Here is a 17,920-nt window from a genome sequence, read left to right on the forward strand (position 1 = left end):
ATTTTTAAATCTTATATCTGTCTTAAAATAGCCCCATTCAAGTTCAGTTGGATTAAAGACTTTGAAAGCAAAATTAACATGCTGCATCAACAATTATCCAGATAAGTTGCATAGTTTAGACACACTCAGTTGTGCTTTGTAGCAGAACTCACAGTAATTACTCATCTCTATGAAACATGATTCGTGGATGCAAAGTTGATGATCCCTTTAAACTTTTTCTTAAAGTCTTAGCATCAATGAGATGCATTTCTGTCACCCTTCCATTGATTACCGCCATTTAGAATACCTCACCCTAATTTTGATAACTAGATCAGAGCATGGACTGAAGTAATTACAAACACATATTTTTAAAACTCCATTATCTGGAGGGGGAGAAATAAGAACTTGGGTCATTTCGAGGTATCCAGCCCTCAAGTATGCTATTGATGTTTGCTTTAAGTTTTGTTGGATTATCATGTGACGTGCAGATTAAAAAAGAAGGCACGGGTGTTTCACAAGGCGCCATATTTAAATCAACCAGCAAAACTGAATTTTACATTTTCTAGCCTGGGGTCTATATTTCAGCAGTGACTTCCTCCAATGCATTTTCAGTTGAGGAATTTATTGCTTCTGAAAAGGGACCAGGATATGTTTGTGCTATGTAATTCATTCCTCGTACCAGACAGACATCTTCAGTGTGCTCCCCTCGAGCACTGAAAGTAGGGCAGGATCTAGTCCGGGCATAGTTTTGTTGGGGTCCAGCATTGCCAACCATCTCGCTCACTGTGTTTACAGGTGAGGCCCTCCATCTCTGCCTCTGCAGCTGATCTTCTTTATATTTAATGGAATACCAGGCCAGAAAAATAAAAAAGAATCCCACAAATTTGAGACCAGCTGCCAATCCAAAGTAAACGAAGCGAAATGAAGTTACATCGTATTCCCAACAAGATCCTTGCACACCACAATCCTGTTGCCAAAGCATGCACGTGGTGTCAATAACAGCCCCAAAATAAATTGGAGTAGGAATGTAAGCTGTAATAATAGTAACAAAACATAATCATTAGTCATGAATGCTTAGAAAACTTTAAGAAACTAGGCACGATGCAATAGTTCAGTTTTACATTGTTTTAATTATTATTTTCATACCATCCAAAAGTAGGGTAGGCACCTCCGAATGCAATGAAACTGTTGCTGCTCCCAAGGAACTTACAAACTAAGGCGCTGATTCAGGAAAGCATCCCTATTAAGCATGTGTGAAAGTGCTATCTGCAAGACCCACTCATGTCAATGGGACTTGAGCACATGCTTAGGGGCTGTCCAGAATCAGAGCCTGAGGCCTGATTGATTCTCCCCTGTGTGAGTAGTCCTACTGAGTTCAACAAGACTACTCACACACGTAAAGCTAAACGTGCCCTATTCATCTGTAGGATCAGGGAGTATTTTTAGACATGACAAAGGGGTAGCAAGGGGACAGTAAGAAAGGACACTGACCAATACCAGTAAAGGTGCATCTACACTGCAAAAAAAAAAAAAGTGTGGAATTGAACCTCGGCGCTTGGGTCAAAACTACCTTGGGCTCGTGAGGTCCATAGTATAGGGCTAAAGATAGCAGTGTAGACATCCCTGCTCAGGCCTGGAAACCTGGTGAGGGAGTTGTACCTCAGAGCCCAGACTCCAGTCTGAGTGGGAATGTCTACACTGCTATTTTAACCCTGTTGCATGAGCCCCATGACACTGGATTAGTTGACCTAGGCTTTGAGACTTGCTGCCACTGGGGAGTGAGGGTGGGGGATGTTGCAGTGCAGCCATACTCTAAGTTTACATGGCTCTTCAGTCATGCCCACTATGTATCATGATGGAATTTTTTTTTTCCCACAAGACCCGTCAGTTAGCCTCCCTGTCTCACTTCTAGTGATACAATATGGAGCCCAATCTTTTAAAAAATATATTTTCACTATGCAGATGTTACCATCTTCACCACGGCATCTCCATCATATGGTTAGCCAGTGCTTCTGCACTTAATGGTTGTCTACTATAGATTTCTTTTGTTAGATGGTGACACTTCAATCCCACTGACTTTGATGGATACTGGACCAGGCCCTTGACCCTTTGAGAGAGGGAACATGTTTCATTTTGTTCAGCTGAAACACAATTGCACTCACCCAATAAAAATAATAATTGTATTAGTCTGAATACTTCCCTGCAAGCAATTTCTTCACAAATCTATGAGGCTCTTTGCTTCCTAAGGGATGAAACTATGTATCACTCACATCAACAGTGTGAATGATGTCTTACAGAAGCTTTTTGGCTCCTGCATGCAAACAAGAGTATACCATGCCACAGCCTAGCAGAGGCATGGCCAGGAAATTTTGGTATGATTTCTGCTCCCCTGTGTTCTCTAAATGGTCACAACTGGAAGATTGGCCCACTGATCGTCCCAAAATTACATTTTACCCCTAAAACCATGCAAACAGCATCTTTTAGGAAACACGCGAACAATGTGAAAGCAGTAAGGCCTTAATACCGTAAGATTCCTTACAGGAATTACCTAGTAGAACTGAGCAAAATATTAAAGTATGAACCACAAGTAGCTGCCCTTATAAAAAATGACACAGAACAGAATTATTATTTTCAAATTGTTCCTTTGAGGAGAGAATCTCTTTCATGGAAACGGGCTTCAATTTCACGAGGCTGCTACCAATGCAGTTGGCCCAGTTTAAGTGCTCATTCTTTGTCCTAGAAACGTGACTCACATTTTATAACAGTTCGTAACAATTCTCTTCAAACAAAATTGCCCCGTTAGTGATTAGATAGAATGAACCGGCCTTCTCCTCTCATTCTTCATTATAAATAACCATTAGTGGCACTATTCACATTTTTTGCAGTATCTGTACACCTAAAGTGCTTGGATAGGCAAGATCTAACTACTTCAGAAGCTTGATAGGAATATCTTTGTGTAAATAATAACCTAACAAGCTTTCTTTCTGCTTTGAAGACGACTAATTAGGAATTAGTCATTAAAATACAAACATGTCTTGTCTTAGAAAGCGGAGAACTGGTTTCTGGGAGGGTAATCTAGCATCTGAAGAAAACAAAAAGACCAGTTTAAAAAAAAAAATCTCAACGGCAAATTCCATTTAGGAAAAATATTAAAATCTGGACTGGGTCTAGGGTGAGCTGCGTTGTTTGATATTCATAGACAACCATTTGGTGTGGACAAGCACATGAAATCAGAGGCTTGCACTGCTGGGGTGGCCAATTAGGGTTGCCAATCCTCCAGGAATTGCAAGTATGTCATGTGATTAAAATCTCCAGGCATACATCCAACCAAAATTGGCAACCCTGTGGCCAATGCAGAAAATGGAGTTCTGGATATGTAGTAAATAGAGGTGTCCAGGAATGCTTTTGACACGTTTTTTCACTGCGAAATGTTGATTCATCAAAACTAAAACATCTTGTGTTAAAGGTCTCACTTTCAACAAATTTCCCATTTCATAAACAAACGTTTTGAAATTGTCAATACATCGTGGCTTAATATTTTTTAAACAAAAAGTTTCATTTTTCAGTTTGAAATGACTTTTTGTTTGAAATGTAAATTAATCTATCAGAAATAAAATGTGAATAAAAGTCAAAATCTGCACACAACATTTTCATTCACCTGATCCAAATTTGGGGGGAGATTTTTGGTTTGGGAAAATGTACAAGATTTTAACAGTTTGACCTGATTCAGGATGGTAAAGCATTCAAAACCTCTGAAAGTCTTGTGGGATGGGAAAACTATTTTCTACTCAGCTCTAGGAGTACATACGGAGCCTTCATGTGTAAAGAGTACAACAGACAAATAAGGAATATGGAACTGGTGCAGCAGTAACCAATTTTAATGCCTCTTTTGCCTGAAAAGTTTTGAATAATGTACTGCAAAGGAAGCAGCAGCACAGGGAGCAGAAAATGAAGCTATTCCCCCTGGGTCCCAGGGAGAATTCTCCAAGCGCTGATACTGGAAATTGTTCGGTAGAACAGGCCTGAAAATGTTATTTTCTTTGGTAGGGGAAGAGGAGGGATTCAAAATAAACAAAAAGCTTTGCTCTCCCTCCCTCCCACCCCCATTTGCCATATATGCAATTTTTCCAGTTTTTCAATGACAAATAATTTTTTAAAAAATGTTTACCATTCAAAAATTAACTGACTTTTCTGTGAACATTTTTGCATAGGAAAAAAGGCTATTTTTCATATAAAAAAATTTTTGGTGGAAAAGTTTCAACCAGTTGCACTATTTAGCTAATAAAATTAACTAGGAAAGGCTAGTAAAAAAGTAACACAAAGGAAAGGTTGCTGAACAAAGGGAGCTGTTGAAATTTCCATGAAAATTCCCAATTAAAAATATATCCATTATAATCTGTTGCAGACTAAAACTGCTACTTCAGGGAAGTGTTGAAGGGAGCATAAAACTGCTGGTAGAAAACTACTACTAAAGAATGGTGCAAAATCCCGGTGCTTATTTTCTGTCAATGTAGGTGTCTTTGTCTCCATGGTGCTGGTTGGTCACTACTGGACAATGTGGTTTGTATAAACGAATGTGATGTAAAAAAAAGAGTAACAAAACATGAACATCAAATACCTCTCAGTTGCTAAGTTCAATGGTGATTTTAGGCTCATACTGCTATTCACTGGTGGAATTTCACTTCTTTATAGAATATTTATTTATGAAGGATTTTGCAAATGGTGTTGTTCAGGGAGCTGTCGGCACTTACATTTGCTATAGGACTTACCAAGAGTTCGTAATAAAACAAATTGCATTCCTAGTGCAAAAGGCCGCTCACCATCTTCCACAGACCTAGCAGGGAAAAAGAATATCTTCTGAAGAGACAATCTCAACAAATAATCTTTTTAGAATGTTTCGGCTGTACTGTCCTGGTCTTCTCCAGCTGTAATAAACAGCAACTAAAATTTCTTCCGTTTATTTGGTATTAAGGATAAAACCTATTGATCGTAACAAGAGCCAAACTATGCTGTTCTTAGCCAGGAAAAAAAATCTCATGAACTTGAATGGAAGTCTTTGAGTAAGAATAGAATAAGGACTGCAGAATTTAACCCATAGCTGTTAGAAAGGTCCTCAGCACAATTATACAGCAGCTCAAGACTACTGGTAATACTTCCCAGACAATCTAATCAACGGAAGTTTCTCAGTGAGTGCATATCTAAGCTAGGTCAGGAAACATACCAGTAGAAGCATACAAAAGATTGACCAAGCCCCTAATCCAACACCACTGAAGTCAATGGGACCTTTTCCATTGGCTTCAGTGGGAACAGGATCAGATCTTTAAACTATTAGAATACAATGTATCTGCAGCATCGCTTATACATAATTACAGTAAACCACAGAATTTCCCTCTAGACTGTTTGTCCTAATTTATCGTATTTCAAAATATTTAATTAGCCAAGTCTTCACATAGTCCGACAGGTAAACTAACAGCCCAGTGTAGCCCGTTTACTATATATTTTGCAAGCATGCATGCGCACACACATACACACACTCACTCCTCTCAAAAGAATACTAAGTTTGTAAAGACAAGCTCCAAATATGTACGAAATGCCAGAATTAAGGTACCCTGTGTAATCTTAATTGGGCTCTCTTGTGCATATGCATTATGACACAGTCTTTAATTACATAACTCTTTTACCATCCCATGCCAGGGACAGTTTTAAAAGTGGAGTTTTGTTAAACTTAGTATCTAAAAATGAACATGCACAACTAACATGAGTCCCACCGTCACTGAGTCCTTTCAGCACACCCTAAACTCAGCTGCCGCCACCAGAACTGTCCCCTTTGACTGCCTGAGCAACCCGTCACTCCTCAGATGGACAAAGCGCAGGGAAATCTAACCCTGACATTCTCTTGTGAGTGCTACAGTCACATACTCTTTATTCCACAGGACCCCAGCAATCTTCATTGCACAGGATCTGTCATGTTCACTTCATGAGAGCTGTGCAATGTGCTCTTTTCTCCTTGTTAGTCAGTATGTGCCTCCCTCCCACCCCACCCCCAACCAATGCCTTATTTACTGCATGCTATTCAAACCCTGCTCTGAAAACCGAAGTGTTCATTTCCTCATGGCCTTTTCTATGGTGGTCAACGCAATGAGATGAGCCACTATTAACTCCATTTTACAAATGGGGAGCCAATTCAACAATATATAAAGGTGAAAAGTAGCCACTATTTTTGAGGCCAAGACTCCTAGGGCCTGATTTCTCAGCGTACTTATAATGGCATATGTTCAAAGCAGAGCTTCCACTGAGTTCAGCTGCAGAACACATAAGGGAGAGATAGCTCAGTGGTTTGAGCATTGGCCTGCTAAACCCAGGGTTGTGAGTTCAATCCTTGAGAGGGCTGTTTAGGGATCTGGAGATTGGTTCTGCTTGGGGGGGGGGGTGGACTAGATGGTCCCTTGAGGTTCCCTTCCAACCCTAATAATCTATGATTACAATTAGGCCTTGATTAACTAATGGCATTGAGGTGGTGTACTGCAGAGCATTGTAACACCTAATGCTTAGGCAGCTGACCACTCAGTGCACTTCATAACCCTGAGTTTGGCACTCAAGCTACCTATACAGTCCACAGGAAGCAAGTGAGAGAGACCAAGAATGATATTCACAAAAGCCACTCCACCAAGTGGGGAGCTGGTTAAGCTAGCCAACAAGAGCTACCAAGCAAATGGGTCCTGAGCCCTGCCCTTCAAAGGGATTTAAGTGCCTAACTTGAGGCTGGAAGGAGGCACCTATGCAGGGGCAGCAGAGCCTTCCCAAAAGTGGTGGGGCAGGGTCTCCCTCTGTGGCCATGCCCTAGCCCTGCCTCTTGCCCACCCCTGGCCAAGCTGGACAGGGAATGAGGGCCCCCCTCCACTGCGGGTGTGTGTGTGTAGGGGGAGGTCCCCAACCCATATCCTCACCACACCCAGGGCAGGTGGAAGATCAATTCCTCCCATGCAGCTCTTACCCCTGACCCAGCTCCATCCAGCCGACAGGGCTTTGGAGCTGCAGCCTTGCCATGGTAAGAGCCACCTGGGTAGCTGTGGACCTTCCACCTGCCCTGGGGGGGCAGGGAGAGGGGCCTGGGCTACCCACAGCTTTCAGCCTGGCCAGGGGAGGTGGGACCTTGGGGAAAATGGGGGGTAGGGTCCCTGGCAAAAAGTGGAGGCGGCATCCTCTGTAATAACTTTTATCCCAGTGGTTAAGGCACTTTCCTGGAATGTGGATGTCCCAGGTTCTGTTCCTCTCTCAACTTGATGAGGTGAAAAGCTTTGAACAGCCATCGCCCACCTCTCCTGTGTGCCCAGCCCAGAGGACTACAGAGTCATGTGCTCATTAAGTATGCACCTCAGAACAGTATCAACAGGAGACACTGAGAGAGCACCCCATCAGAATATGCCACAGCCCAGGGGTGATGGCACGTGCGAGGTGGAAGACCCCCTGTTCAAATCCCTTTGTGTAATCAGGCACAAAGGAGACCTGAAAGGGCGGGGGAGTGCACTAGCAATTAGCTAACTGTTGTAAGGGAGGCCACTGCCCCTTGCAACACATTGCATGGAGTTAGCTGTGCTCAGAGCACACCTAATGGATTTGTTCCTGCAGGCAAGACAGTGCAGGGAGGGGGCATGCCTAGTTTGAGCGTTCTGCTGGGTATTAGGCATGGGACTGGCATCCTGGGGCCTGCCTGAGGGAGCCCTACACATGCCCAGTGGCAGAAACTTAGGTCCTAGAGAACTTTTAAAGTGAAAATATAAACACTTAAGGAATTTAGTTGCCTCCGGAGTTGGGCAGCAGCTGAGCAGGGATTTTGTGACTGTCAGTGGTGCCTAAATCCACAGTGGGAGTTAGGTGCCTAAGTTCCTTTGTGAATCTGTCCGGGGGGGGGGGGGGAATCTCTGAAAACTTTGGCACATGTGACTTCAGTGTTGCCAATTCTAGTAAGTTGTTCATGTGTGTCAAGTTTTTGGCTGGAGCCAGTCTAGTGATGACAGAAGCTGCTCCAGCCCTTTACTGACTCTGAGTCTTCTGCTTGGCTGCCCACCCCACTTAGCCCCATCCAAGGTCAGAATAGGCAGAGCTCGCTCTCCAACGCCCCCACAGCAACCTCTTCTCACAGGAGAGGCGTGTGGAGCTGAAGAGTACAGCAGCTCTGGGTGGCTTTACACCTATGAGTAACAGGGACAGGATGACGCATCTTTGCCTTCTCTCTCCCTGCAACACCCAGCCTGGGCAGGGGCAAAAGGGGATGACAAGCCCTGCAACAGCCTCCCAGCGTGGATGGAGGAGAGGGGACCCCACTGCAGCCCACCACCACTCCCAGCCCTGGGAGAGGAGGGTGAAGGACCCCAGGAGAAGCAGATGGGAGGGAAGGGTGTACTGAAGGGGGGACAGGTTGGGGGCTATGGGCATGAACTCATGGGTTGTGAGTGGCTTGATGGGAGCAGAACACATTACTGGGCAGATGTGCATGGTCCTAGCTCCTGCAGCAGGAGCCAAAATCACCTTACCCAATAAACTCAGGAGAATGGACAATATTAATTGTCATACACACACTGGTGCTGGGCAGGTGAGGGCAAAAACCATACGAAAGATAAAAAACACAGGATAATCATTCTTTTAAAAAAACTGAGGGGGTCCAACACATCAGTTTTGATCTGTTGGGGGCCAGGGTTCTGACTTTGATCCCTTAGCTTGGCAATACCAGCATCACCTAGGAACACGGTGGCAGGGAGACACTCCCATTTCCAAGGACACATTCAATTCCCTTAACCATCCTTTCTCTTCCTGCAGTCTCCTGGCTCATTCACTTCCCTATGCACCAGCCCAGCCCCTCTTCCAGAATCTTTCAGTGACATTCTGGCTGCATCTCCGTAAACCTCCTTGAGAAGGAAGAAGCTGGACTGGGCAGGGGGGCAAAGGATGCTCTGTAATAGTGGAACCCAGTTCCAGTCCATGTACACTCACACCTCCAGGCAGAGTGTACTCAAGCCTGTGGCAGAAGTAGTATGTGATCATGTAATTAAAGTCAGTGTTGCAACATACATGCAAGGGTGTTGAATTAAGCTTATACAGACAATTTTAATTCTGGCATTTCCTAATTTTTAAGTGCTTAACTTTGCAACTTAATAATGTTCTTTTAACATGCTGTGTGTGTGAGACAGAGAGAGAGAGAGAGAGCAGGCATATGCTGTCCTAGGTTTTTAAAAAGCAAGCTGAAAATACAGAAATTCCATCACGTGGCCCCCCATACTGCTGACCATGTGTCTTATGAGGAGGGTTGCAACTGCTAAATCCATCACATAGACTCTGCCACTTGAGTTGTCTTCCCATGTGGCCCAGCACAAGAGGGGCTAGGACACATTGCCGGTGGGTTTCACAGCTATTTGCTGATAGCAGAGGAATGATGTGACTCAAGAATCCTGGGTTCCATTCCTGGCTCTGGAGGGAAATGGGATTTAGTGGGCACAGACTCTTCTGCCCTATCCCCCAAGCTTGACCTTTACTCTCCTGTCCCAGTGCTGTCTGCCCCTCCCCAGTTCCTTATCCTAGATCCATTCTTCTCACCTAGCCACTTACAGTCTCCACCTCCTGATTCTCATCCAAGTCCCAGTCTCCTTGCCCAGCAAGTCATAGCCTCACCCTTCCAAACAAACAGTCCCAGTCTTTCCGTATGTCCTGCTCCCATGCTCCTTTCCCAGCCATTCCCTGTCCCAAAACCACTCCCCCAGCTGCTTGGTCCAGTGTCCTTACCCAGCCATCCTCCACTCACCCTCAGCATGCTTGCCCAGCTATTCCCAGTCCCCACCACACCCAATCCTTGCCCAGTCAGCCCCCATTTCCCTCACCTCTCAATCAGTGTATCTCCCCCTAGCCTCCAGTCACTGCCCGCACACACATCTATGTTCCCCAATTGGCTCAGAATTACAGCCTCTTTGCCCATCCAGTTGCAATTCTTCCCCCAGCTGTGGCTCCTCATCAGGTCTCCCTTCCCCTCCCCGCATCTTTCCCATGCATTCCCAGGCCCTGTCTACTTACCCAGCCAGTCGCAGTCGCTTCTCCAACTTCTCCTTCAATCTCAGTTTCCACCTCTACCCACTGATTGCCACTCTCCCTTCCATTCCCGCCCCAGCTCCCAATCCTAGTCTCCTTACCCAGACAGCCCACCTTTCTCCTCTACCACCTACCAGTCCAAGTCTCGGCCTCCCCACAACTACCGGTCTCAGTTTCCCTCTCTGCTCCATCCCCATCAGCATCTAGTTTCAGTCTCCCCTCCCAAGCCTCCTTGTCTCAGTCTACTCTCCCCATCCAGCCCTCCTGTTCCAACTCTTGTTGCCTCTGCATTTGAGTCAAACAGCTTCTTTCCTCATGCTGTATGAGTACAACGGAGTGGAGGGGATTGTCACTGAGCGCATAACAGAGACAGGATCCCTTCTCTCAGTTCCAGTGACCAGCCCACCTCGGCCCAGAGGAACCATGAGCAGTCTTGATACGGAAAGTCTGGCTTTACCTCATAGGCCTGGGCTGAGGGAGCACTTTCAGTCAGTCTGTGGGGATGGTATACTAAGTCCAGTCACATATAACTGTAAGGGGATGGAGCATGCTCAGTGAGGACAGAGTAATGGTGGGGTAATCTTAATGATGGGTAATGCTACCAGACCTCCCTATACTGACTCAATAGGGTAACAGATCAGGGGTTCTCAAGTTACTGAGTAGTCTTGCCAGCATGGTGGAAAAATGTGCCTCTATTTAAGTCCATGTAGAAGAGCTATAGTCACAATAGGGGTGGGGAAAACTGGTTTGAGTGAAATAAAAAAGCTCCAAACTTCATCTTCATTCTCTGACACTACAGTAACGTTCTGATGTTTCAGAAAGATTGCTTTAACTTTTTAAATTATTATTTTAATTGATTTCATGTCTGCATGTCTAAGTTCCTGTGAGAACCACAAGAAAATAATGCAAGTGAGTTCATTCTACCATTAGTTCTGGTCCAACTAGACATCTGACAAGCTTCTAAAATCTGAAGACCCAAAAAGCTTGGACAGTTAGGAAAGTAAACTTTTGGGTGCTTAACAGAGAGCCTTATCAATGAGAAGCCTGAGATTAAACTGTAAATATGAGAGACTTAATTTAGGCTCTGGTTTCTAATATTTTATGGTTGGGATGAGAGAAGAAGAGGAATAGGGTCATAGGGAAGCTTCCTTCTATTTTCCCACGTTGACCATGTCTCATGGAAGCCGACATGCACGTGTGTAAATGTAGCTGGAGTGTAACTTTGAACAGTGTGTAAATACTTACCAGAATAATTTTAATTTCAGTCACTAAGAGAAACACATACTGATAATATAGCACCATACCTGACATTGCATTAACCCTCACTGTGTTTAACACTAATTCTTTCAGTCCCTAGTATCTGTTGAAAGTAGGCATGTGCTTTGCAAAACATGCTAAAAAAATTTGCGTTCCTTCAACTTCTCCCTCTTCCCTGTTTCTAAAACTGAAATATTGGCCTACCAACTGTGTCTGCTCAATTATGTTAATACAAGAGCACATCATATAAGACCACATCCATGCGCCAGACCTGAAAATCAGTTTGGCTTTTTTACATTTTTCTCTTTGAGCGATGTCTGCTGGACATTTCTTGTCTCACAAGGTATATACATAATCATTTTATGGGTAGTGCCCTAGCAAATTCATGGACATGAAAAATGCACCACGGACCATAAAATTTGATCATTCCCCCCCGCTCCCATCACGATACCTAGCTATTGTAGGGCAGGTTCGTGAGTGGTGCATGAAACCCCCATTTTGGGGAGACTAGCCCCCTCAGCCCTGCCCCTTCTGCCTGAGGCCCTGCCCCTACCCCACTGCTTCCACCCCATCACCTGCCGGAGCCCTACCCACCCACTGCAAGCGGAGGAGCCCTGGCCGAACTGCCCCAACACCTGCCCACCTGCCCTAGCCGCCCTGCAAGAAGGCCTGCCCCAGCCATGCTGAGTGCTCTGAGTCCTGGGCCAGAACCCCAGGCCACTGGCTGGGCGGAGTACTGGCCTGACTTGCCCCAGGCTGCCAGCTGGCCTGCGTCACCGGCTGGCTAAGCCCCGAGTTCCGGGTTGAGCTCAGCCCCTGCTGGCTTCAGGGGAAAGGAGGAGCGAGGGTGGTGCCACAGGCTGGGTTACGGAGGCTTAACCTCCCTTGGCCTATTATACTCGCCTCCCGTGGGGAAGGGCAGAGATGGGGGTGCCTTAGCCGGGAGCTACAATAATGTGTTAGGCTCCAGTTGCTAGTCCCAGCCAGGCTGGGAATGAACAGGACTTTCTCTTCTGCTGCACAGGCTGCTCCTGGGCTGGGTCAGACCCACCTCTGGGAACATCCCAGGGTGAAGTAAGCTCCTTGGCTGCTGGCTGGGGGCCCAGGTCTGAAGGCAGTGAAGCCGTGGAGCTTCCTGCAGCTGGGGGAGATTCCCGGAGGTGGGTCTGACCGAGCCCCTAGAGCAGCCCATACAGGGGAAGAGGACGTCCCATCCCTCCCCAGCCCGATTGGGACTATCAGCTAGCTCCTGGTGCACGGTAGGAATTCCTGGTTGGGGCACATCAGCCCTGCCCCTCCCCAGCTCGGGAATTAAAGGGACTTTGGGCTTGCTGGCAGGGGGGACAGACCACAGCACACCCTGACCATGGGGCCCTAGGCGGTTGCCACCCATAAGACCGGCTCTGCCTCTCCCCCCATAAGTAACGACACTCCCCCATACCCAGAGACCTCACTTCTGTGGTGCTGCTAGCAGTAGCACTGGCTTTAGAGCACGTGGCCAGCAGCAGCACAGAAGTAAGGGTGGCAATCCCACATCCTCCCTACAACAGCTTTGCAACCTCCCACCACCCTATATTGCATCAGGACCCCCACAGTTACAACACACACAATTTCAGATGTAAACCTCTGAAATCATGACATTGAATATTTTTAAAATCCTATGACCGTGAAATTGTCCAACATGGATCGTGAATTTGGTAGGGCGCTAGTTATGGGTATAAATACAGTAACTCCTCACTTAAAGTCATCCCAGTTAACACTGTTTCATTGCTGATCAATTAGAGAAGACGCTTGTTTAATGTTGCTCAATGGTCCCTTATGATGTTGTTTGGCAGCCGCCTGCTTTGTCCACTGCTTGCAGGAAGAGCAGCACATTGGAGTTAGCTGGTGGGGCTTGGAACCAGGGTGGACCGGCAGCCCCCCCATCAACTCCCTGCTCCCCTAAGTTCCCTTTGCAGCAGCTACCCAGCAGGCTATCAATTGCTGGCAGTTCAGCTGTCCCTCCCCCCACTGCCATGTGCGGCTCCTGCCCTCTGTCTTGGAGCTGCTCCCGGGAGCCTCCTGCTTGCTGTACAGGGGTGGGAAGAAGGGGGCTAATGTCAGGGTGTTCCCCTCCCCCCTCCTACCCCATCTCCATAGAGGGGGGTGGGGGGAGGGAGCTTGCTGGCAGCAGCTGCTGTCTCAACTTGCTGATCTACTTAAAAAGGCAACGACTTAGAGTGGGGTCAGTGTACTTAAAGGGGCAATGTGCATCTCTCTCTCACACACACAGCGTGTCTCTGTCTGCCATGCTGTCTCCCCTCCCTTCATTTGTGCTGCCTTGTAGAGTGTGAGGCTACATTAACAAGAATGTGTTAACCCTTGAGGGGTCAGCCAAATGCTAGTTCATCATTTAGCAGCAAGGCATTCCCTGGGAAATATCCCTCCCTCTTTCACCCTCTGATTTTACCACCTCAACCAAGCTTCACAATCATCATTGCTGTGTACAGTATTAAATTGTTTGTTTAAAACTTATACTCTGCGTGTGTGTGTGTATATATATATAATATAGTCTTTTGTCTGGAGAAAAAAATTTCTCTGGAACCTCCCCTGCCCCGCATTTACATTCATTCTTATGGGGAAATTGGATTCGCTTAACATCGTTTCACTTAAAGTCGCATTTTTCAGGAACATAACTACAACATTAAGTGAGGAGTTACTGTATAAGGGATCAAATCCTTAACAAGTGTAAATGGGCATAATTCTGTTGACTTTAATAGAGTTGCACTGCTTTACACCTGTGGTGGGTCTGGCTAACAGTCTCTCTTATGTGATACAAACACTGTAATGATAGGTATAATATATGTATATAGCTAGATTCTTACCTGAGTGTCACTATGATTGCCGATGGCTGGGCACATGCTGTTATAAGGGTAACTATGAACAGAAATATTAGGAATGGGATAAGTGTACTGCAGGTCCGATCACACTTCCCGGAAACAGCATAGCCATTCTCATTCAGGTATGTTTTGACAATAACCACCCTGAGCTGACCGCGCTGTCCCACAGTTGGTGGAGTGATAACTTGGCGGCTTTGGACACAGGCACATTCAGTATAATTTCTTACCTGAGTAAAGCAAAGAGGAGAAACAAAATATTGCAATTAAGATTTTTGCCCCTTCAGCCAAGACACTGTGCAATACTTACCACATAGATGTTTTACCTTCCCTAGTGAAAAACTACCACTTAAAAAGGAGTTCGGTGCTTAAGAGATTATCCTAGTTTTAGGCAGGGCTGGGAATAATGCTCCTATTATTAAGTTTGCTTGACACTTCCCATCAGTCACTTATAACATTGCCAAACTTTAACCCTTTGTACTGAAACTTTCCATGCTGTCTGCTTCAGGCTGGATTTTTGGGCAATTCTCAGCCAAAATGATTTAGCCGTTTCTGAGAATGGGGTTATGGAAAAATGTGTGTTGCCCACATTAAACGTTCTTGTGATCTTTTCTCTGAACAGTTCTAGTGCCCCCATGTGGTTGAAGATGGGATTTGAAATTTGGCAGGGCTGTGGCCTTTGTGTGAGGGGTGTGTCTTCTGGCCGCCCTGTAAAAATCTGCCCTCATCTCACCAAGTGATAAGACTTGGAAAAATCGCAGTTTGCAGTTCAAAATCACAGCTGAAAAATCTCCGAAGAGTACATCTTCATTGAGCATGCACAATCCTCTCACAGCTTCCTTGACCAGATTACACACGTGCCTTCCCCATAGAGTAACTGAGCAGTCTCCAGACAAGGACTACAGGGGTAACACTGGGCTTTCCCTATCATGGCTGCTCTGGTTACTTCGGGCTGGGGCTAGACACTGGAAATGAAAGCAGGGACTGGGAGCAGGTCAGGGAAATGAAAAAGGATATTGACAGTGAATGCTGAGCCGGAGGAGGTTGGAGACTGGGACGAGGAACCAGCAGAGGGTGGGAGGGTGGAAACAAATCTGACGAGTTGAGGAGTACGGGGAGTGTCTGGGAAAAGAGACTTGGACAAGGAGCCAGGGAGGGGAAGATGCAAAGAGATGGGAGGACAAAGACTGAAGAGGGAGATGAGGACTGAGAGTGAGTACAGAGTGAAGCAGAGTAGGGAGAGGGGAAATAAAACTGTCTGTCAAGGAGAGCAGGATGAGATGAAAACTCTGAGGAGTACAGAAGGGTACTATGTGGCAAGGAGAATGGGGCTTGGACAAGGAGTCAGCATCAGGAATGTGACAGGTCAGGGACAGATTGGAGGAGATTAAGTAGAAGAGGTCAAATTTGTGGGGGAATGCACAGAAGTCTTCCCACTGGAACACATTCCTCTCCAGAGCCTGGATTGTGCAGAGGATGGGGATGCTCCAGCTTGCTTGGCCTTTGTTCCTGGTAGCCAGGCCTGGGCGCTGAGGGGGCAGGCTGCTGCCACCCCCAGCCGGGCTCTCCATGTTGCACAGAGGAGTGGCCACTATCAGCTGGCATGCGAAGCGAGGAGGAAAGAGTGCCGCCCAGCGTCAAGATTCTGGTCAAAGAAGAGTTTGTGGCAGCCCCAGGCCAGCTGCAGGGGAGGGGACTAGCCCAGAGTCACATGTTGTCCCACTTTCCTGTGGCCCAGCCCTCCAGGAGCTGGCCAAGAGTTGCTTCTCTGTCTCGGAGGGGCTTGGAAGGTTCCTTCCAGAGCCGCTATGTGGGGAGTCAGTGCCCCCCCTTTACATGTTGCCTTCCTAGATCAGCAAGAATACAAGTCATCTCTGAGTGGTCAGAGTATTTTTGATGGAAAATTCTAAGTTTTCAGCTCTGCCTGATATCCATGTGGGTTGTCACCTGGCAAGGATGAAATAACTTTTTTCAAAACAGAGGAATTTACACACACACACACACACACACACACACACACACACACACACACACACACACACACACACTCCTATGTTAAAAGAATATTGTTAAGGTTGCAAAATAAAGTAATCAAAACTTAGGAAATGCCAGAATTAAGGATGACTGTACAACCTTAATTTGGCCCCCTTGTGTGTATGCATTATGATACAGTCTTTAATTACATAATCGTATACTACTTTTTCCACATAAACTGCATGTCATAATGGCCATTTTCTTAGTATTATTTATTGCAGTTGTTAGCTTGTTTAACCCACTTGAAATTCATGGTGAGAGGTAAACATTCTCAAAGTTCCTCATAATTAAGTGAATTAACAGGTATATTTTAATAGTATGTGAAAAGCAGCAAAGGTCAGAACTGTATTCAGCAAAGCACTTAACCATATACTTAAGTCCCATTGAAACCAATGTGACTTAAAAATGTGCCTAAAATTAACCACACATCTAGTGGCTATTGTGAATCGTGCCTATAGAAGTTGTTTCCCCCCTACCTCGCAATATCTTGTAAAAGGAAGCTTTCAATTTTATCTGTACTGGATGCAATGATTATATGGATCTTCAACTTTAGAACTGTTCTGTCAAAACAAAATACCAAATTATCATCCTGAGACTGACAGTTCTCATGTTTCACTGACTGGGCTCAAAATGTGTAAGGCAAGAGTATGACATGTAATGAATGGTTTCCAGATGCTGAAAGCAAGGCAACATTGTTTCATACTATTTCCTATCTTTTGTCTTTATTCTGCTTTAACAGACAATACTTTATAGAAATGTTTGGTCTTACATTCTCCTCTGTGTGTAATACTGAATGAATTCCAAAGCCTTGGTTTTTTGGCAGCCCAAAGCATTCTGTTGACAACAGGGACAGATGCTACTCCTCACCAGTTTTCCTGTGCACTGGCCCAGAAACTAAGTTTCCAGTCACCAAGTTTCCTTTGTATTTTTTAGTCTGTGACCAGGCAACCCCCAAAGAAGCATTCAGCTTCTACAACCCAGTGAATGTAGAACATGAGCAGAGGCCCAGGCCATCTGTGCAGACACTCTGTGCTTGTGCTGCAAACCCAGCCTCCCTGCTATCCTGCCACAGTGGAGTACAATTCCTACAAGTGCCATGGTTGGAGGTAGTTCCCTCGGTGTAAGCTAATGTCGATATAGTTAGTGTTAACTTATGCTCAAAATTCCCACATTGCTGAAGGCTGGGGTGATACCATGGACAGCGACAAACAGAACAGGAGTACTTGTGGCACCTTTGAGGCCTGGTCTACACTACGCGTTTAAATCGATTTAAACAGGGTTAAATCGATTTAATGCTGTACCCGTCCACACTACAACGCTCTTTATATCGATATAAAGGGCTCTTTAAATCAATTTCTGTACTCCTCCCCGACGAGAGGAGTAGCGCTAAAATCGATATAAACATATCAGATTAGGGTTAGTGTGGCCGCAAATCGACATTATTGGCCTCCGGGCGGTATCCTACAGTGAACTACTGACCGCTCTGGACAGCAGTCTGAACTCAGATGCAGTGGGCAAGTAAACAGGAAAAGCCCCACGAACTTTTGAATTATATTTCCTGTTTGCCCAGCATGGAGCTCAGATCAGCACGGGTGGCGATGCAGTCCCAAATCCAAAAAGAGCTCCAGCATGGACCGTACGGGAGATACTGGATCTGATCACTGTATGGGGAGACAAATCTGTTCTATCAGAGCTCC

At 45.7% G+C, this 17,920-nt stretch overlaps 1 protein-coding gene across 1 annotated transcript in view; it reads right to left on the reverse strand.

Annotated features, from left to right (window-relative positions):
- Positions 1–328: 328 nt before the first annotated feature.
- The window catches only part of LOC116833163 (solute carrier organic anion transporter family member 5A1-like), a 22,221-nt gene continuing 4,629 nt past the window's right edge, over positions 329–17,920 (reverse strand). The window contains exons 2-4 of the mRNA XM_075062030.1: positions 14,178–14,419; positions 4,749–4,813; positions 329–1,011 (exon numbers count right to left, since the gene is read on the reverse strand). Of these exons, the coding sequence (XP_074918131.1) occupies positions 554–1,011; positions 4,749–4,813; positions 14,178–14,419 (765 nt within the window). The 3' untranslated portion in view covers positions 329–553. The remainder of the gene's footprint in view (positions 1,012–4,748; positions 4,814–14,177; positions 14,420–17,920) is intronic.

This window comes from Chelonoidis abingdonii, chromosome 2 (assembly GCF_003597395.2).
Source record: "Chelonoidis abingdonii isolate Lonesome George chromosome 2, CheloAbing_2.0, whole genome shotgun sequence".
NCBI lineage: Eukaryota > Metazoa > Chordata > Testudines > Testudinidae > Chelonoidis > Chelonoidis abingdonii.